The 21,184-nt window shown below is 43.0% G+C and overlaps 5 protein-coding genes across 12 annotated transcripts in view; 1 reads left to right on the top strand and 4 right to left on the bottom strand.

The window, feature by feature from the left end:
- Positions 1–188: 188 nt before the first annotated feature.
- On the bottom strand, positions 189–17,716 carry alpha-Spec (alpha spectrin). Of its 5 annotated transcripts, none has more exons than XM_018006205.2 (8): positions 17,574–17,716; positions 7,176–11,294; positions 6,488–6,565; positions 3,688–5,611; positions 3,024–3,627; positions 2,796–2,825; positions 1,069–1,669; positions 189–999 (listed from the first exon to the last, which is right to left on the bottom strand). In XM_018006205.2, exons 2-8 carry the CDS (start codon positions 11,163–11,165, stop codon positions 871–873), a joined length of 7,356 nt encoding a protein of 2,451 aa, XP_017861694.1. In that variant the 5' UTR covers positions 11,166–11,294; positions 17,574–17,716; the 3' UTR covers positions 189–870. The 5 variants fall into 5 exon arrangements, with proteins under 5 accessions (XP_017861694.1, XP_089325231.1, XP_017861695.1 ...); XM_089469105.1 differs by lacking the exon at positions 17,574–17,716 and adding an exon at positions 11,644–11,723; XM_018006206.2 differs by lacking the exon at positions 2,796–2,825.
- On the bottom strand, positions 11,900–17,714 carry dlt (codanin-1 like protein dlt). Its single transcript, XM_018006209.2, has 2 exons — positions 17,574–17,714; positions 11,900–15,735 (listed from the first exon to the last, which is right to left on the bottom strand). Exon 2 carries the CDS (start codon positions 15,623–15,625, stop codon positions 11,984–11,986), a length of 3,642 nt encoding a protein of 1,213 aa, XP_017861698.1. The 5' UTR covers positions 15,626–15,735; positions 17,574–17,714; the 3' UTR covers positions 11,900–11,983.
- Positions 17,717–17,779: 63 nt separating the features above from the next.
- Positions 17,780–18,508, top strand: Lamtor4 (Late endosomal/lysosomal adaptor, MAPK and MTOR activator 4). The gene is made up of 2 exons (XM_018006232.2): positions 17,780–18,035; positions 18,097–18,508. The coding sequence occupies exons 1-2, from the start codon at positions 17,890–17,892 to the stop codon at positions 18,311–18,313; spliced, it is 363 nt and encodes a 120-aa protein (XP_017861721.1). The 5' UTR covers positions 17,780–17,889; the 3' UTR covers positions 18,314–18,508.
- On the bottom strand, positions 18,420–20,140 carry Ccz1 (vacuolar fusion protein CCZ1). The gene is made up of 4 exons (XM_018006217.2): positions 19,904–20,140; positions 19,746–19,843; positions 18,952–19,676; positions 18,420–18,892 (listed from the first exon to the last, which is right to left on the bottom strand). Exons 1-4 carry the CDS (start codon positions 20,039–20,041, stop codon positions 18,438–18,440), a joined length of 1,416 nt encoding a protein of 471 aa, XP_017861706.1. The 5' UTR covers positions 20,042–20,140; the 3' UTR covers positions 18,420–18,437.
- Positions 20,141–20,342: 202 nt separating this feature from the next.
- Ubi-p63E (Polyubiquitin-63E) overlaps positions 20,343–21,184 on the bottom strand; it is a 6,021-nt gene continuing 5,179 nt past the window's right edge. For all 4 annotated transcript variants that reach the window (XM_089469110.1, XM_089469108.1, XM_089469107.1 and 1 more), the window contains one exon: positions 20,343–21,184. This exon is cut by the window's right edge and continues 2,826 nt beyond it. In XM_089469110.1, the coding sequence (XP_089325236.1) occupies positions 20,569–21,184 (616 nt within the window). In that variant the 3' untranslated portion in view covers positions 20,343–20,568.

Here is a 21,184-nt window from a genome sequence, read left to right as displayed (position 1 = left end):
AATAAAATGCTTGCAATAAAACAGTATTTATATTTTTAGACATCCAACAATATATATTCTTTCCAGAAAATTTTTTTATTTTGCCTATATTTTTTCCCATATTTTACCATATATCAGTAAAAATTCAACTTTGAAAAATTCCCTTTTTTTATTTCTTTACTTCAATGTCAAAAGAAAAACACATTAACTTCTAACATTTTTAGACATGCAGCAATATATTTTTATTTGCAAATTTATTTGAAGTGTAAATAGAGGCAAATAGTAATATATATATTTTTTTTTAAATAAATATTTTCGCTTTGTATATATTTTTTTTGTTTTGCATATTTTACTACTTGCATTTCGTATAAGTTGCCGATCATAAAAACTGAAAGTTTGTAGTTATTGGTTTTCGGTATTATAAACTGTGATAGATATTTAGCCAATATTTGGGTAGTTATATTGCAAGCGAAGCTTTTAGATTATGTAATTTTATTGCATACGATTTTACATTTAAGAGCATTTTGTAAATATTTTTACTGAGACTAAGTTTTTATTATGTCAAAGAGTTAAGATATTTTTCCGGTTTTTTGTTTTTGGGCTATATAAAGACAAATACATAAATGCAAAAGCTACCAATATATAAAGTTCTATAGCTGTCAGCTATGTGTAGAAAGTATAAATTATTATTGTTATATAGCGGCCAGCTTATGTCAGCTTCTGTTCATGTTTTTTGGGTTCATTGTGGCATTTTTACTTAAATAAGCATAAATTGCATTCTGTTAGACTTAATTACTAGAAAATTATCATCGAAAATAATCGTGTAAATATATATGTGTAAATTTTTGTTTAGAAATATATTGTAAGACATTTTCTCAGGCGTATCGAAATTTAATTCTGGAATAGCGTTCGCGTAAAATCTATGTAATCTAAAGCATCCTTGATGGGCTGGCCAGAACGCGGTTCGGTGAAGGGTTTCATACGCTGAACACAATAGTCGGCCATGTCCTTGGTAAGGTTCTAAAGTAGTAAAAGAATATACATTTAATAAATATTCATTTATAAATGGGTATATCCAACGAAACTTACGCAATAGAGCTCCTCCTTGGTGACATAGGGACGATCGGCGGCGGTGATGGCGCGGAAAGCATTCTCGATTTCTTCGTAGGATTGCACATTCTCTGTTTCCTTGGAAATCATGAAGGCAATGTACTCTTGCAAGGAAACGTAGCCATCGCGATTGGGATCGACAACGTCGAGAATGGCCTCGAACTCGGGATCTGGTTGACCCTCCTCCACCATGGGCAGATCGTAGCCAAGGGCGCGAAGGCATGACTTGAATTCCTGGTGATTCAATTTGCCGCTCTTATCCTTGTCGAAGTGCTTGAACATCATGGAGAATTCCTTGAGCGAATCCTCTGAGACGCCCGAATGATTGCGTGCCTGTATCTGTTGCTCCAAATTATGTTGCATACGCATCGATAGTTGATCCAATTGATCCCATTGCTGGGCCAAACCCACAGTCGAGTGTTCCGTATAGCGGTTATCCAAAATCAAATGCTCCTCCAATAGGGCGCCCAGTTCCTCGATCTTCTTTAGATCCACACGACGGGCACGCACCTCCGTGGCCTTGACGCGAAGCGCCTCCAGTTGCTGCTCCAATGAACCAGAGCCTTCCATCATCGAAGTTCTGTTTCGCAAAATTTGTTTGTAAATTTTTGTATTCAAAGTAGAAAAGCGTTTCATTAGTAAAGCACAAAGCATTTTTTAAATATATAAATTTGTTGTATAATGGTTTATAATGCATATAAGAAAAGCAAATCTTGTTAGAGGTCTGTGGTTAAGGGCGGCAGTTTTATTGTTTTTTAAATTCTTCTAATACTTTTTTGTTGTCCTTTAATATATACAGGTGTAGTAGTCGTTTTTACGAGTGTGTGTACGAATTTTAAAAAGGTTTGCCAAACAATTTTCTAAAACTTCGTCAGCAAAGACATTCAAAAGTTAAGCAGAGCGCTTGAATTTTCTTTATTAAATTTTGTAACTAAAAAAAATAAACTTTTGGCATTTACAAATATTGTATATTTAAGCCAATTATTAAAGAATGATTTTGAATTGTTTAAATGGGAAATTTCAAAAAAATTTTGGCATACAAGATATCGATCAAAAAGTATTCTGCGCTCAAAAAAAGTTTTTTATTTTTATTTTTATTTTTTTAATATCTATATTCAGCAACTAAATAAGGCAAAAAATCACTATGAAGCGAGTTAAACAAAAATAAGCCAACAAATATTTTTTTTAAAGCTAATTAAACGAAAAAGCTGAATGCAAAATTCGCTTTTACTACTGTTGTTTTCTTTTATGCTACTTTTTTACATGCTGCATTTAAATTGTTTTTTTTTTTTTTTTTTTTTTTTTTTTTTTTTTTTTTTTTTTTTTATTGATTGTAATAGGAAAATAAAAGTTAGAAAGAGAATTTGGACTGAATCGAACGCTAAATTGATCGATAGTTAAGAAATCGTTTGATTTATCGATGCTAAATGCTGCTTGAACTAGAACTAGATTTTGCATTAAATATAATATCTTGGTTTTTCTAAGTTAAATATGTATGTACAGAGTATAGGAGAAGCTAGAAGCTAACTCCATATACAAGTTTTTAATTTTTTCTGTTAGTTGAGCAACGCAGCGGTTAAACTTTTAGCCAGACAGAAACAGAAATAGAAACGGAAACAAAACAATAATGAGAAACAAAAGAAGAGAAACACTAAGGAAATTTCAACGCAGAGTTGCGGATGTCCCTCTCGTTTCTTCTTAATTACCCTTGACGATTATAACCCAGCATATAATATCTAGAAAAACAGAATTGAGCATTTCAGTTACGAAATTATTTGAGATTTAACGAAATTACGCGAGATTTCACAGAGAGTGACCACAAGAGTTGTTTTCGTTAACAAGAATTGAATTTAATTGGATTGGATGAAGGAATGAAGTTACCGACACCAATAATAAAATACTAGACAGGGCTTGGAATGGAGTCGTTCACTCACCTTGTTTCGGTTAGCCATTGATGGAAGAGATTTGCGTGCTTGGCGAATTCCTTGCGTAGCTTGTCGTTCTCCTCCTGTCGCTTGGCCTCCTTGGCAAGTTCGCCATCGCGTTCCTCTATGATCTTTTGCAGATTACGCCAGGTCTCCTCAAGAGCTTCCATGGTGAACCAGGTGTACGGATTCGGTCCAACATTAAAGCTCTTGATCTTCTGGTCGAGTGCTGCCAATGCCTTAAAGTCCGCTTCGGCCGATGAAAGGGACGCTTGGAATTGGGCGTGGGCATCACGCAGCGCGCGTATTTCTTCGATCGAATTGCAGCGAACAGGATCTGTGAGATCCTCCTCGGCATTTTCGAACCAAGAATTGAAGGCCGAAGCTTTCTTGGCAAATGTCAAATAGAGTTCCTCGATTTGGCGGAATTGCTCCTGCATGGCCAGCAAACGTTGCTTCCTCGTGTCCGATGCATCGCGCAGCTTCTGCCAACGTGCAATCACATCGCCATGACGCTTCAATATAGCCGGCGACTGAGCATGATTGGCATTAATCAGTTGATCCTTCAGAGCGCTAATATTGTGAATGCCCTCCTGTTCAAAGGCATTGAGACCTACAAAGGATTCATATTCAGTAATCGTTTACTATTGAGTCGGGAATTGATATCTATTACCTGCATCGAATGTCTCTTGCTTCGTCAATAGCGTTTGCACAGTGGACAAATCACGTCCATACTCATCGGATCTCACATAGTTCTCCTTGTCATCGATCCAGCTCTCAACAACATCCGCCTTCCACATGAACTGCAAGTACGCCGAGTTGTCCAACAAGGCGCCCTTGCGACGAGCTGCCAGAGCGTTTAGGTTATCCAGCTTGTTACGCAGCTGCTGGCAACGTTGTCCAATGGATTCGCCATGATGATTCTTAGCCTCGACCAGGTCGCTGCCCTGCTCACAGATTAGCGAGCAGCGGTCCTTGTGGGCAGCAAAGTCCGTCTCGAAAGCGTCATGCTTCTTCAAGAGACCCTGGACAGCGGCCATGGAATCACCATAATCCTCCACAGAGAGCAATTGCTGCTTCTCGGTGATCCAGGCTTCCTCCTCTTCGACCTGGGCCAGGAATTGCTGATAGGTGAGCGACTCGTCCAGCTTTTTGCCGCGTGTGGCAGCCAAATTCTTGAGTTCTGCCCAAGCCTGATTCAAGGCCTTCAAACGTTGCTCAATTTCGGGAACACCCAAATTGGACACATCCATGAGCTTCTCGCCAGCCTCCTGAACAGCTTGAATAGCCGGCTCATGGGAGGCCAACTCAGCTTCGAGACGCTTGTGCTTCTTCTTTAGATTCTGCACGCCAGTTAAATCGCGTCCATAATCATCGGAGCCAACGAGCAGCTTCTTCTCCTTGATCCAGCTCTCCTCGTCGGCAATGTCGCGGAAGAATTGATGCAGAGTCAGTGCCTCATTGAGACGCGCTTGACGATGGGCAGCAAGATTACAGATGCGTTCGTAGCGTTCGTTAATGCTTTGACGCTTCTCCTGGATGCCAGCAGTATCGAATTGACCGCTCTCGACCAAGGAATCGGCCTGGTTGTTCATGTCCTTGATGCGGTCTTCGTGCGCAACGATATCCGCTTCGACCAACTGATGTTTCTTCATTAGGTTTTGTACGGATGCCAAATCCTTACCAGAATCCTCAGTGGTCAACAAACTCTCGACCTCGCCCAACCAGAAATCCAAATCCTTGACAGCAGCGATATACGTCCTCTGCTTGTTGGCCTCCTTTAGCTTCAGCGACTTCTCAGTCGTCTTATGGGTCAAATATTCCCACTGATCAGCTATTTGAGTCAAACGCTTCTGCACCGCATCCTCCGATCCGCTGCACTGCTTCTTGTCAATCAAATTGCCACCCATTGCCAGCACGCTCTGAATACGATCTGCATTGGCAGCCAGCTCCGCTTCGAAGGCTTGATGCTTCTGATGCTTCGACTGAATGTTTGCTGGATCCTTGTAGCTTTCTTCAGTTGCCAGCTGCAGTTTCTCTGCAATCCAGTTCTCGATCTCGTCGGCATCGCGTGAGAATTGCTGCAACGTTTGCTCATCGCCCAAGCGGGAACGCTTCTCGATGAGTCCCTCCTTCAGGTGACGCCAGCGCTCGAGCACCTGCTTGCGCTTATCATCTACCAAGTTGGAGGCATAATGATTCTGGGCAATCAGTTGATCGGCAACAGTTTGCAATGCAGCGATCTTCTGCTCATGTCCATTGATTGCCTTATCGAAGTCCTCGTGCTTCTTGATCAACGCCTCCACATTGCCACCAGCGTTGGCATCGTCATCTGCATTGAGGAATGCCTCGCGAGCAGACATCCAGGACTCAGCCAATTCACAGTCGCGCATGTAAAGTTGCAAATCGAGGTTTTGCTCCAGTTGCAAACGGCGCTCGGTCCAGGCCTTCTCCAAATCTTCGCGTGCCTTAGCCAAATCCTCAATCTTCTCCTTAATATCGGGCGAAGCATAATGATTAGCCTGCAACAGCTCGTTGCCAAACTGCTCGAAGGCTCCGAAAGTTCCAGCACGGGCATCAATCTCCGTGCGATGTTCCTATATATAATAAATAAAATGCATTAGTCTTAAAGCTTTATAGTTGAATCTTAGATTTTGGTAAGGTATAAACGCCGGGTTAGAACAACAAGAAATTATTTTATTTTAATTGGCTGTTTGTTGTATTCGTTGCAGCTTCTAATACAGATTAGTCAAAAAACCAAATACGGCGAACAGAAACATAAAGTTGACAAATGATATGCAAGGTGACTGCGAGTCGATGATTTATCGGTGCTGTACAGAAAATGATTGGAGTCAGTAGATCATTAAGGAGTCGCAGCTCATCAGCGATACAAACTATCGAGTCAGTCGAGAAGGATTCGTTCAATTGAACCAATTCTCAGCGAAACGAATTGTTTGTATGTTAAGTTGTCCAGAAATTGTTTGAAAATAATTTAAGCTTGTCTTAGTCTGCAGTCGTCCTTAAAGGCGATTATCAATAATATATGGGATGATGACTGAAAATGAAAGGTTTATATGATTGTTTTTGGTGTTCTTGGATACCAGAGCTGTGTTTATCATAGTATTTCAGAATATTAAGTGTTATTTTATGAACATTTGTATATAAGTACAGAACACAGGTTATTCAACTCCAACTGCCGATTCACAAGTGGGCTTTCTCTAAGGGTAACATTGTGAATAGCCAGAAGAGTCATCAAGAAGAGAGCGTTTTCTAGTGAAAGCTTTAGCTGGACGAACAGCCAAAAAAATCGTTCAAAATACAAAAAGAAGAAAAGGTAAGAACATACAACGCACAATGATATATAAACACGGGATGATATGGATAAGTAAGATATTGTATTATAATGATGATAATGATGCTGTTGATGATCATGTTGTTGATGTCGATGATGATGATGGCTTACGAACAACTACCTCGTCGCCGGATAGTGATGCACCTGTGGCTGGGGCGGAGCTGCTGCCCAGCGTGAACTCAATTTCAGCACGATGTGCCTGTGTTTGTATTTAAAGATGAGAAATAATACCAGGGATGCATATAGTATATGTTTATATTGTCATGAACCATGAACCATTATTGTTGTTGTTGTTGTTGTTTGTTTGATTGTTATAGTTGTTGTTGATTGCAGTAGACGTTGAGTTGAGAGTTTGAATTTAATTGGATTGATGACGTGATTTAAGATTTGGTTTCGGGTGGAGGCATTGACATTGACAATACCCCGCAAAACAAAACAAAAGAATGCACAGAAAAAATCAGAATTAAATGAAAATATTCAACGGGAAGCAGGAAATGGAGCCATAATAATATTCACTTAACATATTACGATTCCATACATAACAAAATCAAATATATCTTCATATAGTCAAAGATTCAAGAAACCGTTGCAGTCGATCATATATATATCGAGGTATATCGGTAAGATTAAAAAGCTTTAAAATTATGCAAATGTTAACGTGAATCAACTGATTTCAAGAGATTTTGAAGTTAATTACATATATCGATATATATACAAATGGATTACAACGTTCATTGAAGAAATAAAAACTCAAGGCAGATGAAATAATTAAATGGGAATTTTGAAATCAAATTAAAACAAAAGCCCACCTGATGACGTTCGATAAGGGCTTCGGCTCCCGTTACATCATTGGCCAGCTCATCGGAGGTAACCAGACTCATCATCGAGTTGATCCAGGCGAGCAGATCGCGATAGTCGCTGAGGAATCGCTGCAGATCGTACGAGTCAAGAAGCTTCTCTTTGCGGGCTGTCGACTTGGTGATGATCTGATCCCACATCTCGTTGATCTCCTTCTGCTTGGCATAAGTCTGCTCAGCGGTATCTGGATGCGACTGCATCAAGCGGTTTGCGGTCTCATCCAATTGGCGAATCTTGTCACGTAGGGCAGCCAGGTCACGTTCAACACCTTCGTGTTTGCGCTGAAGCGTCTGGACGCTACGCAAATCCTTGCCAAGATCATCGTTGTTCAGGGCATTCGCCTTCTCGGCAATCCAATCCTTGGTCTCATCAATGTCGCGATGGAATCGCTGCACCTCATGGGCGGAGCCCAACTGGCTAGCCTTCTCGGCTGTCAATGTTTGCAGATTGTTCCACTTCTCGTTAAGGTCCTGCATCTGGGTCTGGATCTTCAGAGCTGCTTCCGTTTGTCCCAGCGATGTCAGCTGAACTGCAATCTCATTCATGTTAGCCAAACGCACTTCGTTGGCCTTTAGATCATCATTGAAGTCATCGAATTTCTTCTGCAACACTTCCACTTCCTCCAGATCCTCGCCCACCACATCAGCAATCTGGGCATGATTTTCCTTGTCGCGGATCCATTGAGCCAAATCTGCGGCTTCACGGACCAGCACATAAGCCTTCACCGTCTCATTGAGCTTATTCTGACGCTCACGTGCAAGGGCTAGAAGATTATCATACTGGGAGTTGATCTGGTTCTGGCGCTTAGCAATCGAATGGTTGTCCACCAGGTTTTGCTGCGATGCACTGAGTCCGGCCTCGATCTTCTTGATGTAGGCAGCGGGCACGAATCCCTGACGGTCATTGACCTCAACCTTCCACCAATCCTTGTTGTTGGAGTTCAGGAGGGTGAGAACATCACCCTTCTTCATGGACACTTCACGTGGCGACTTCTCCGAGTAATCGTAGAGTGCAACGACACACTCCTTGCCAGTAATGTCCACGACGGGCGTCTCCTGTTGCCGGCAGTTCTTGGCCTGCTCCTGCAGCGCCTGAATCGTGTTGCCAAAGGCTTCCAGATCGGAGACAAGTGCCTCGTGCTTCTTGAGAAGTGCCTCTGATGAATCCTCATCTTTACCATAGTCGTTGCCCGTGGCAATGGGTTCCTTTTCACGCATCCAGGACTCCGCCTCGTTGGCATCGGCAAAGTATTGATGTGCCTGTAATGAATCATCCAGATCCTGCTTGCGTTGATTCGACTTGTCCTTGAGGGTGTTCCACTGCTCCTGCAGCGCTTCGAGACGCTGACGAATGTCCTCGCTGGCAAATGGCTGATCCTTAAGCATATTTTCCCCAGAGCTAATGACGTTGAGGAGTCGCGCCTCATGGTTGTTAATCTCGGCCAGAACAGCTTGATGTTTCTTGATCAAATTTTGCACGCCAATCAAATCGCGACCGCGATTGGTCGATGCTGCAATTGGTTCCTTCTCACGGATCCAGGCAGCTTCATCCTCCAAGTCGCGGAACAGCTGCTGCACCTGCAATGAATCCAACAGATGTTGCTTGCGTTCAGCCATTGGAGCAGCCAGAGCAGCATAGCGTGCCGAAAGATTTCCCTCCTTGTTGCGAATGTTATCGGAATCAAAGTGTCCAGATTCAATGAACTTATTAGCTGCCACATTGATGTTCTCGATACGATCCTGATGAGCCATAACATCAGCCTCGAGCAGAGCGTGCTTCTTCTGCAGATTCTGCACGGAGGTCAAATCCTTGCCATGATCCTCGGAGAGCAGCTGACCCTCAATCTCGCTGAGCCACAGCTCAATGTCCTCAATGGTACGATTGAACTGCTGCTGCTGGCAGGCTTCATTCAGCTTGGTGCCCTTCTTATCGGATGCCTGCACCAATGTCTCCCACAGCACAACAATCTCTTGCATACGCGTATTGATCTGATCCGCGGCATAATGCTTCTTCTCGATCAGCTCGCTGCCCACATTGGTGATGTCCTCGATGCGTGACTTATTCGCATTCAGCTCATGCTCAAAGTTCTGGTGCTTCTGCATTTTACCATTCAAGTTTGTTGGATCCAGATAAGAATCATCTGTGGCAAACTTCAGTTTTTCACTGATCCAACCCTTGGTCTCATCGCAATCCCGTTCGAATTGCTGATAGCGATTCGAGTCCTCAAGCAGCTGGCGACGCTTTGCAGACTTCTCCTGCAGTGCAGCGCGGCGAGCGAGCAGCATCTGTCGACGCTGAGCCACATCATCGGCGGCATAATGCTGACCATCGATGAGTTTGGTGGCAAAGATGTCCAGCGCCTTGATCTTCTCCTCCTGGGCAGCGAGACTCTTCTCGAAATCCTCGTGCTTCTTAATCAAAGCTTCCACAGAGTCGAGGGAGTCTCCCAAATCCTCGTTGGCCAGGAATGCCTCTTGCTTGGCCATCCAGGTATCGGCCTGTTCAGTGTCTCGGTAGAAGAGTTGCAAGTCCATGCATTGCTCATACAGAATTCGACGATCCTCCCACAAAGACAGCAGCGAGCTCTTATCGTTCTCCAGTGCAGCCAACTTCTCTTGAATCTCAGCTGCAGCATAGTGCTCACGCTCCAAGAGCTTCCTGCCCGACTCGGTGGTCAATTTGAAGCTATCCTCACGTGCATCGATCTCGCCTTTGTGCTCTTGATGACGCTCCAGCAGAGCCTCAGCTCCAGCTACATCCTTAGCTAGCTCGTCGGCTGAGATGATAGCCTTCATGTTATTGATCCACGATACCAGATCACGGAAATCGGCCAGGAATCGATGTAGATAGTAAGACTCGTCCAGTTTTTGTTTGCGTTCTCGTGCCTTAGCCGTCAAGCTCTGCCAGTAGTTGGCGATCTCTGCCTGCTTATCCCTGATCTGATCGCTATGATCCGCGTGGATAGAGCACAATCGCTGTGCCTCGGCGCCCAGTGTGGAGACCTTATCCTCCAGAGCAGCCAAATCGCGTTCAACTCCCTCATGCTTGCGCTGCAGAGCCTGTACGCTGGCCAAATCGCGACCATAATCATCAGAGGACAAAACCACATCCTTTTCGGCAATCCAAGCGACAGTCTCGTCCGCATCACGATTGAAGCGTTGAATCTCATGGGCACCGAAGAGCTTCTCTTGGCGAACAATGGCCAATTGCTTCAGACGCTGCCAAGCCTCATTAAGTTCCTCCTTGCGCTTGGTTATGGTGTCCCGCTCTGGGTGGCCATCCTGGATAAGCTTATCGGCCAATTGGTTTACCTCGGTAACACGATATTCCTGCGAGGCCATGTCCTTTTGGAACTCATCGAATTTACGCTGCAACACCTCGACATGCTCAAGATCCTGACCAAATTCATCAGCAGTCACAAAGGTCTCTTTGTCCTTGATCCAGAACATGACTTCCTCGCATTGACGCAAAAATTGAACGAGAACCAACGCTTGCTGCAGCTTCAGGCCCTTTTCAGCCAAACGGCTGAGCAGTAGCTCCCATAGCTGATGCAGTTCATCCAGACGCCGTTGAATAGTCTCCGATGCAAAGTGCTGCTGATTGATCATCTCCTGACCGGTATTATCCAGCGATACGATCGCATTGCTATGCGCGGAGACCTCAGCCTCGAATGCCTGGTGCTTTTGAATCTTTGCCTGCAGATTGGTTGGATCCCGGTAGCTTTCCTCGCTGGCTGCCTGGAGTTTCTCATGTATCCAGGACTCAAGCTCATCGGCATCCCGCTTGAAGTATTGAAATCGACGCGAATCTTCAAGCTTTTCACGCTTCTGTCGTGTCTCGATTTTGAATTCATTATAACGCGACAGGACCTGCTCACGACGCTCCTGAATATCCTCGACCGTCTCGAGGATCTTCACCTCTTTTGGCGTAAAATTTTCCATACTGGGTTCTTTTCGTTAAGTTCGTTAAGTTCAATATTCGTTCGTAGTTGGTAGTGATTCTTTAATTTAATTTAATACTGCTGCCTGGTTGCTCATCAAATATGTCTGCCAAAGTTCGCCCGTGCACAACTAAAATGAAATAGAACAAAATAGAGTAAGCAACAATTAATTTCAATTGGGCTTAGAAACAGAGAGAATCCCCGTTGATTGCATAATCAGCGTTCGCATTTTACAAAATTAGCACAATGACACACTCATACAAACACACTGACAGACATAGACAGAGACAGAGAGGAACAGAGATAGCGAAAACAAAACATAGCTTTCATGAATACATACAAACACATTACGCAGTTCTCACATGCACAGTGGTTGAAAACTGAGCTAAACTGAAACATCTCAATGCCTTCTTTTTGCAACATATTTGCATTAAATGGTTAAAATTGTTCAAATAAAATTTTTACACATATACACATACCCAGTATCGTATATAAGCTCTACCAATACTGGAATGTTCTTAATCTGCGACATACCAAAGATAACTGACTGTTTCTATATGTTTGTCGCGCTGCTTACCTGGTAACCTCGCACACACACACACATACCTATTTATCGTGTTTCATTTCACACCGTCAAATTCGTCAAGTTGACGTAATCGGCCAATTCATGTATCGATAAGCGGCGTTCTTATCTTATCGATTTCCTACAGAGCACACAAAAAAGAAAAGCTCAAATGCTTGTGCAAAAAATAGAGTTTATTCACAGCAACTAACAATTTTATGATAAATGCATAGAATGATATAATAATAACTTTAAGCTTAAAAACTATCCAAATCTTGCGACAAATCCGCTAGCACTTCCATAAACAAATGCGATTTTCCGTCGTCATCGTCGTTACTTTTATCGTTATCGGAGTGATCTTTGGACAATCGATGGAGCACCTGTGACAACGCTTTCCACACAGGCGGAGTCCAATTCTCCTTGAAGAGCGGCAAAAATAACTGATTGAGGTGATCGATGCCGAGCACGCGAGCGTTCAGCATAGCGTGAAGCAGATGGTGGAGTAGCTGGAAGCTCGAAGGATCGGAGCTGAGCTCCTGTACAAAGCTGATGCTGAGCAGGCTTTCAAGAAACACAGGTATTGTCTCATCAGTGCCACGAACTTGAGGTGTTAGCCACACCTCGCAGCTAGTATTGATGACGTCCTCGGTTAACAAATGTGGCTGACGGTATATGAGTAATTGTAACAGGCGCACCAATACAGATCCCATCAGCTGGTAGAAATAGCTGGGCAGTTGCTTAAGTTGAACGGCCTCTTTCGTCCTTCCGAGCAATCCTTGCAAATCACTCATATAACACAAATATTCGGGTCTCAAGCTGAGGCAGTGTACCCATTGCTGCAGCTCATGTAGTATACCGGACAAACTAAGTCCATTCGCATCAGTTAGGCACATTTCATTGGAAGTTCCACTGCTGCTGGTAGCCTGATTGTTATTCTTGTTCGCTCGACACACCTTGATGGCCACCTCCTGCAAATCACCGTGGTAAAAATTAGATTGTATGACGCTCGTTTCTAGCCACTGGTGTATCTGTGGCTCAGCCTGCTGCCTAATCAAATGGCTATACGTGCGTCGCACTACCTCATGGGTGTTAAGGGGCAACAGAGCCATTAAAGATTGTTCGATGCGTTTCTCTAACATTGCAGGCACTTGTTCTGCCCATTGTTGAGAGGCTTGAATGCGTGCCTGTTGATAGATGCGTTGCAACTCACGCTGCACCTCTTGCTCTTGCGTGGACCTAATCCCATTGACAAGCGCATCGGCTGCAGCCTTGGAGGGCAGGAGTATAGTTTGCTGGGCATCCTTGACCACACACTTAAAGCTGCGCTCTGTAACAAATTCCAATAGACGTCGCATGGAAGCGTTCTGTGAGTGTAGAAAGGCGTCCACCAATTTGCGTTGCTTTTGCTCCGATGACATAGCTTCCACAGTCTGCAAAGGATCAACCGTTTCCTCTGGTGCAGATTGCAACTTCTTGCTTCCACTCAGCTGTTCCAGTCGAGTGGTTATATAACGAAAGCGTCCACTCCGCTGCACTTGTCGCTGCGAGGGAGTAATGGAGACACAAAACTCATGAAGAAAGGGACACGCCACTGGGAGGAGCTGCTCGAGCAGTGCTGCTGCCTGTCCCTTATACGAAATGCTCAGACTATGCAGGCAATCGGCGACCAATGCTGCACTTGCTCCACTTAAGGATTTGGCGCTCCTTTGACTGTAGTAGCCACTGCTGAGCGCTGGCTGAGATTCCAATAGCCAACCGAGGCAAATACGTATAATAAAGAACTGCGGATTTTGATTAGCAACCACGCCTTCATACAGCGCATAGAGCAATTCCAGCGTAGCCACCGCAGCAGGAAGCTGCAGTGTGACCACATCTAACATGGCCAAGTACTGTACCAGCCAGGGCAACGTGATGAGTAGTTTGTCCTGGCGCATGGCTCGCTCAAGATGAGTGCGCATCTCAAACGGTGGCTGGAACTGGCGACGCAGCTGCAGTTGTTGCGGGCAGGCATAGGCAGTGGGCGATCGATTGTAAGGGAAGGCGCAAACATACCCTAGAAATTTAGCCAACATAAGCAATTCTGCAAGAGCCTGTGGTCGTACGATAAACGGAGACTGAACTACCTCGCCATCGTCTTCGTCTTCGGCTTGAAGTGGCAGCAACTCAAAACTGGAATCATTATGGCGCAACAATTGGACATAGAGCGCCAGCTGGAGCTGTACTAGAAATGCCAAGGATCCACATTCGCTAATAAAATCACGAAAGAAGGCTTGCGTGCGTGGAAACTGATCCTCAACGCTTGAATTGCTAGTAATCAGACGCTGGGCCAGTCTGTTGAGACGCTGCTGGTCAAGCTTCAGACCCAGTTCTTCGGGTGATTCGTGCGTCTCACCACTGGACATGAGTAGCTGGCTGACAAACAGTTTGGCAAAGTGCGCCATATTTACAGCATGCTCGGACTGCCTGAAGATCTCTCGCACGCATTGACCCAAATCTCTGCCAAAACAGAAGGCACGATTAAGATGTAGTTGCTCCCACTGCTTGAGCGCCTTGTAAAAAAGATCTCGCTGGGTCTTAAATGCACCGAACTCCTGTTGGCTAGGAAAATTATCACGTGAATCTTTCTCGTGCTGGTAGTAGACATTTTGCTGAGGATTTTGGGTGTCGGGAAATAGCTCCCGCTTGCTCTTTAACTGCTGTTTCTGTTGACAGGATAGTTCCAGTTGTTCCTGCATCTCTTTGGAGAGCAAAGACAAACGTTCATGCTGAAGCAGCACACCCAGAGATTTACGATCCAGCTGCAATAGCAGCTCCTGCTGTTGCTCCAGTAATTTAACGGCAAAGTAAATGCATTCCTTGTAGCCGGTTAGTAGGGCGAGAGGTGCATCCGAGTCAGACTTCGTTGGACTCGCATCAGACACGATGTTGCGTATATTAACTAATTGCAGTACAAAGCTTATCTCACTCAATACGTTTGGAACAAGATTCAAATCCATGAGCAATGAGTAGATGCTAGCTAGCACTTGAAGCTTTTTGGCTTGGCTGACATCCTCCAAGCTGACTGGCTCTAAAGGTCGAATTTCTTTCTCTCTCTCTCGTTCTCTTTCCTGTTCAACTGGCGCTTCACTTTTAATTTCTTGCCTGCGTAGTAGCAATGTCTTTCTTGCCTCCAATTCCAGTTCAGCGCCTTGGCTGCGATCCAATTCACAGCTCTGCGACAGACGCAACAAATTGTTCTCGTTGCTAAACGAGCTGGTGTCGCCAAAGGAACTGCACGAAGACACATTCTTGCTGATTGTCATAGGAACCACACGTCGACGTGGTTTTTGAGATTTATTGTGTGCACAATCTTGTGCGGTATTTGACTGTGGCGTTAGCGGCTTCTTCCTTGCACGTTGTTGGCTATGATTGGGCGTTGTATTGACCAAAAAGTCACCTAGACAAAAGCTACCACCGGAAACGCTACCACCTCCTCCACTGCGATTAGTGGATCGTTCGTTGCTATGCGGTGTACTGTTGAATTGGCCACCAGTGGAACGACGTCCATGTGGATTTTGTCGCACAGGCGTGGACACATTGCCAATGCTCAGTTGACTAAGTTGAGATTCATTCAGTTCCTGATCTGTTTGTGTGGGTGGCCTTGGTTGGCGTACAGGCGTTTGACTTTTGGGCGTCTCCGATTCGTTGCTTAGACTGTTACGAAAATGCTGCTCTGTGTGCTGACGTAGTGCAGCCAAATAGTAAATGGCGAAATCTTCTAGGCCACTCTGCCCTCCCTGAAAGTGAGCGTTGAACTTTTCTGGCAGTTGATTCAATTCGATAGGTTCGAGTTTATTTAGTAGATGCTTTAAATGCTGCTCCGGCTCCATTTCCAGTTCCTGTTCTTCCGCTAGCTCCATTCTCTGTTTTGTTTTTATTTATACATATGTGTCGCTAGGTTTTTGTTTATATTACGTTCAAGCGCTCGTTCTCACAAAACATTTTTCTCTCTTTCCCTCAGGCCCCGTTCCTGCAACGGAAGATGAGAGAAGAGAAATTTTGCTTGTACGCTCTTTGTATTTGTCTTGATTTCATTCATTGTGATTATTTTTATTTATTTGTAGGAGACTTTCAATTTTGCCACTTATTTCATCTTCATATTTTGCTGATTATTATTGTTTTTTTTTTTTACCACTCACGCATACAAAAGTAACGAAACTATTTTTAAGGAACGAACTAAATTCTGATTTATGCCGAAATTTTCGATAAGTTTTACTTGAGCAAATTATATATAAAATTAATTAGAATAGTTAATTAGTATATAGTGTATATTAAATTAGGTAAGATAGAAAAAAATATTGTTTACATGCAATTAAATAGAAAAATTCTTATTTTTTTATAATTTATTTTTACCATTATATCTTTAAAAGAAATAAATGTTAGTAAATAAATATTAATAGGAGAGCTAGATTATCGTTATTATATAGATTTTATACAAAACCATTAGTTATTATTTTATATTTAATATGTAGTTCAAATTCTTAATTAATAGAATACGAATGATTTTCTAATAAGAGAATTCGAAGAGAGCTGAAATCAGTAGTTAGAAAAACATTTTCAATTGGCTCTACTTAAATGACATCATCAGAAATGGGAGTAGTCTTACAGTAGGGTTGGACAAACAAATACACAAATATCAAAATTTAATATTGTCACGCGACTCGTTTACGCCATCGCCCTAATGCACGGCAGGAAATTGAAGAAGAAAATTTACCCTAGGCTCGGATTCGGGGTTTGTATATTGAAAGCAGCCATACAAAAGTCGTATACAGATACACACATACACACACGCTTTTAAACAAACACAAACAAATTGAAGGCAATTGTAACTGTTTATGGCGTGGTATAATAAACAAAAACAACATTCACCAAGAGAGAGAAAGAGAGAGAGACAAACTGAGAGGGGGATAAGTTCGAGACTCCATATCACCGTTGTACATTTTTGTTTGGAATGCGAGAAGAGCAAACGTGCTCTCTTTTTAAATACAATCACAGACACAGACCTCACATATGAGCACCATACAGTAAAGCGGCGGCAACATACATTCATACATACATACATTAATTGAAGTGTCTATCAGAAATAGCTGGATGACGTAATGCGCACAACTTGGAATTATGAGCAATGAATGGATATTTTTAATGTCAAAATAAAAAAATAAAAAAAACAATCAATTAGGGCTATAAAATTATACATTTTTAATTGTATAACTCTTTGCTTTTTCTCTTTTTGTACGGTACGGTACCGGCAATTTAAACACAATATTGCGCAACGTGATCCTACATAAACAAGAAGTTGAGAGTGTCAAGGACATTCATTATTACAAACAGGTATTGAGAAAATCAAATAAGAGGCAAACAAAATAATGGGGTTGCCATCTTTTTAAAACAACACCAAAATACATCTCTTTTGCTTGTGTCCGTGCCTGCTCTCCATCTTTCTATCTCTCTCGCTTTCTCTCAACTGAAGTTGCGGCACAACCCGATGACGTATACACAACACACACACACATATGAACGTGCTTGAGAAATGGTTCATATGCAGCATAGATACAGAATTTCACACCCATTACACACTTTCCAAATGGAAGTAATGTAAGAAAATCACTTTCAGTTAACTTTTAACAATTTAATAGTGGCATTGTGCACACATTGAAAGCATAATTAGATTTTCTCGGTATAAAAACGAGGGTGTGGCGTTGACCCGAAAAATTTTCACTACTACACACACACACGCAAGCCGATTTTCAAATGCAATTTAAAGCTATGTGGTCGATAATTGTGCTAATAAAACTATGTGTAACTTACACTCTGGACCTTGCTCAACCGCTTTACGAAGAAATTTGTTGGTTTAACTATTGATTTTCAACTTTTTACTTAATTTTTTACGCAGCGCTTTAAATTTCACACGAACTGCACGGGAATACTTTACTGAATGTAGTGTACTAGAGGTGGGGTCGAAATCACTGGCGATGGTAGTCACACTCGAGTGCTATAATATCGATATGCACATAATATCGATAAGTGTGTTCGCGTGGTAAGTGAATGGCATCAAATGCAGCTGCAAACAAAAACAATAAAGAACGGAATCTGAGGCGTGAACCTGAGTTTAAGGAATTGAATTATGGACAAAGATAAGCTAATTGTTCCCAATCAAATTGGTTACTTGATACTTAAAGATGATGGTGCAGTACTGGAATCAGGTGGCGACTTAAAAAACGATGAGCGCAGCGCAAATGTAATAATGGGCCTATTAAATCTAACCGAGAGGCAAGTTGAACTAATCTGAATGTGGAAATCAAACTAATTAATTTTCTTTCCACGCCTGCAGCATTGATGACAACTTTATAGCTAACAGTAGCTGTGAGCGCATTACCATTGATTACGAGCACCACAGCTACAGCATATGCATGTCGAATCGTCATATTTATATTGTTAAATTTAGTAAAGGGCAGAATGGAGCAACAACCAGTTCGTCGTCGTCAACGAGCGTTTATATTGATGCCAACAATGAGCTGACGACGAATAGTGGCACGGTGCTAGCTTGAAAGGAGCATCCACAGAGGCACCTCAGCCCCTGCTGCGGCCTCTGCTGGCAACCAGTAACGAGGAACAACAGCAGCACAACCAAATACAATTGGAAAACGCCATTCATTTATCTATTATTACTTTTTATTTGTCAAAGAATACATCATCTGTGAGCTCCTGTTCAAATATACGCTTTGCCTCCTGGGTCACATCGAGCAGCGTTGTTGCCTTGCTTTTGCTGAGGATCACATAATATTGTCGCCAATTGCAACGACGCTTCACAATCCAATAGTCATTCGTTGTCTTCACCTGCAGCTCCTCGGCGGCAGAGATTTCTTGTATGGGATTAGCAAGATCTGCAATGATACTCATTACATTTCGTGGAATGCTCTTTGCATTTCGATGTATATTTGTATGATGCTTGAGGCTTTGCTCGTTGATAAACAGATATTTGGCTGAGCCATCGTCAGGATTAGTTGCAGTCGTTGCAGATGCACTCGCATTCAACTTCGAGGCAGTGGCAATGTCTTTAGCCAGGCTGCTGAGCTGTGGGCCCAAATAGGCGTGCAGCTCTTCATAGAACTCCTGCGTAGGAACAGCTATAAAGAAACTTTCATTTAGAGAGAATATTGAAGTAATTACAGTACATTTTCTTTACCATCCACAAATAGACAAAGCGTAACATTCAATGCGCGATATATGAGCAAACAATGCGGCCTAATTTGCTTATCTAAATCCAAGTAGACCTCAGCTGCGATTGGTTTTTCTCCTTCGAGTACAAATGCACCCGTTCGAAAGGTATCCACAGATCCAACCGCAGAAACTGTTCCCAGGACATACGCATGCAAGCTATACAAGTCGCTAGCAGCCAGTTTGCCTCCACAGACAACTTGGTCGTTATAGAACATGATGCACTCTTTGACCGCTGTGAAGGTATCGCATAGCATGCTGAAGTTATGGGCGCGCAAAAAGAGGCTTTTGTCCAGAGCAAGGTACTGAATGGAGTGTAGCATATCCATGATATCACACTGAGCCAGATCCTTGAGTGTAGCCAAATAGCGATCATAGAATGTTTTCAGCTCTGCAGCCAATTGTTGGCGCTGCTCCTCTGCCTCCTCACTGCCTGGGCTGGCCATCAGTTTCGTTTGGAGAGGACCATGATGAAAGCGATACATATGATAGCATTGCCTTAAGACAGCTTGATATATCCTATCAGATACTTCGCCTCCTCTATAGTCAGCCACCTCGACTCCTTCCTTGAGCTTCACCTCTTTGGGGACATTGAGCACCATCACAAGCCAGAAGCCTGGCTCTGGCTGATAGAAAAGCTGGGTTGTCTTCTGCGTATGCAAAGCCTTACAATCATCCTCGCTTGTAAACGTTCTGGTAGAGGAAAATAAACATATGTAAGTCTTCCTTCTTGGGCTGTAGCTGTGGTAGCCGCTGACTCACCCCGTGAATGTAATGATGGCTTCGCTAAGACCCACATCTTTGATTTTTGTATTTAGTTCAATATCATTTGGATGATAAAACAGAATTTTCTTGTGCTCCTGTTGGATGAAAGCAATAGCATTTTGTAGGCGTCTCTCCCACGGATTGGCTTAACTCACCTCGCCCTCCTTCTGGCTCAGATTGGAATTGAATACATAGAAGCTACGCAGCGTGATTTCCACACGCTGCAATACCTTGGCCATTTCGTCTGCACGTTCACTAACAGATTGTTTTTGTCCGAAATAAACGGGAAGCATTCACTTTTACGGGTTGAAATTTATTTGTCATGCACTTTTTGACAGTCGCCACGAAACGTATTCATGTTTAGCAAAACAAATACCAATCACAGTGAAACGTGAACGTTCCACAGATGGAATAAATATATGTACATGAAATATTATTTGATATAACATGCAATTTTATTCCAATTAAGCGAATATTCAAGCTTTATATATTGGATTTCCACGACGAAGAAATGCATTTCTAATGCAATGCACTCAGAGCATTTTTATTTACCCCACCACCTGACAATAAATAAAATATAATGCAAAATACAACTTTTTGAATATGGTAAATTTATTTTAATTTGCAATTGTTTATGGAATTTGAAGCAAGAATTAAGCCAGAAGAAACAGCAGGCACAGGAAATTCGGCTCAATGCTTGAACTTGTAATTTTGAATTTTTTCTTGCGGTCTAGTGTTTTTTGCAGAAATAAAAAAATTTTGAAACTGTGGCTTGATTTTAGTGTTGAATTATTCATTTGCGATTTCTTTTATTTTGCAATTAACTTGAGTAACCGCCACGCAGACGCAGTACCAAATGAAGGGTAGACTCCTTTTGAATGTTGTAATCGGACAGGGTGCGACCATCTTCCAGTTGCTTGCCGGCGAAGATCAGACGCTGCTGATCTGGGGGAATACCTTCCTTGTCCTGAATCTTGGCCTTCACGTTTTCAATCGTGTCGGAAGGCTCCACCTCCAGAGTGATGGTCTTGCCAGTCAAGGTCTTCACGAAGATTTGCATACCACCACGCAGACGGAGAACCAAGTGGAGGGTCGATTCCTTCTGGATATTGTAGTCAGACAATGTGCGACCATCTTCCAGTTGCTTGCCGGCGAAGATCAGACGCTGCTGATCTGGGGGAATACCTTCCTTGTCCTGAATCTTGGCCTTGACGTTTTCAATGGTATCGGAAGGCTCCACCTCCAGAGTGATGGTCTTGCCAGTCAGGGTCTTCACGAAGATTTGCATACCACCACGCAGACGGAGGACCAGATGAAGGGTCGATTCCTTCTGGATATTGTAGTCAGACAATGTGCGACCATCTTCCAGTTGCTTGCCGGCGAAGATCAGACGCTGCTGATCTGGGGGAATACCTTCCTTGTCCTGAATCTTAGCC

This window comes from Drosophila arizonae, chromosome 4 (genome assembly GCF_054131065.1).
Source record: "Drosophila arizonae isolate 15081-1271.41 chromosome 4, UAZ_ARI_1.0, whole genome shotgun sequence".
NCBI classification, from domain to species: Eukaryota; Metazoa; Arthropoda; class Insecta; order Diptera; family Drosophilidae; genus Drosophila; species Drosophila arizonae.
This window is presented reverse-complemented; position numbering and strand designations above follow the sequence as displayed.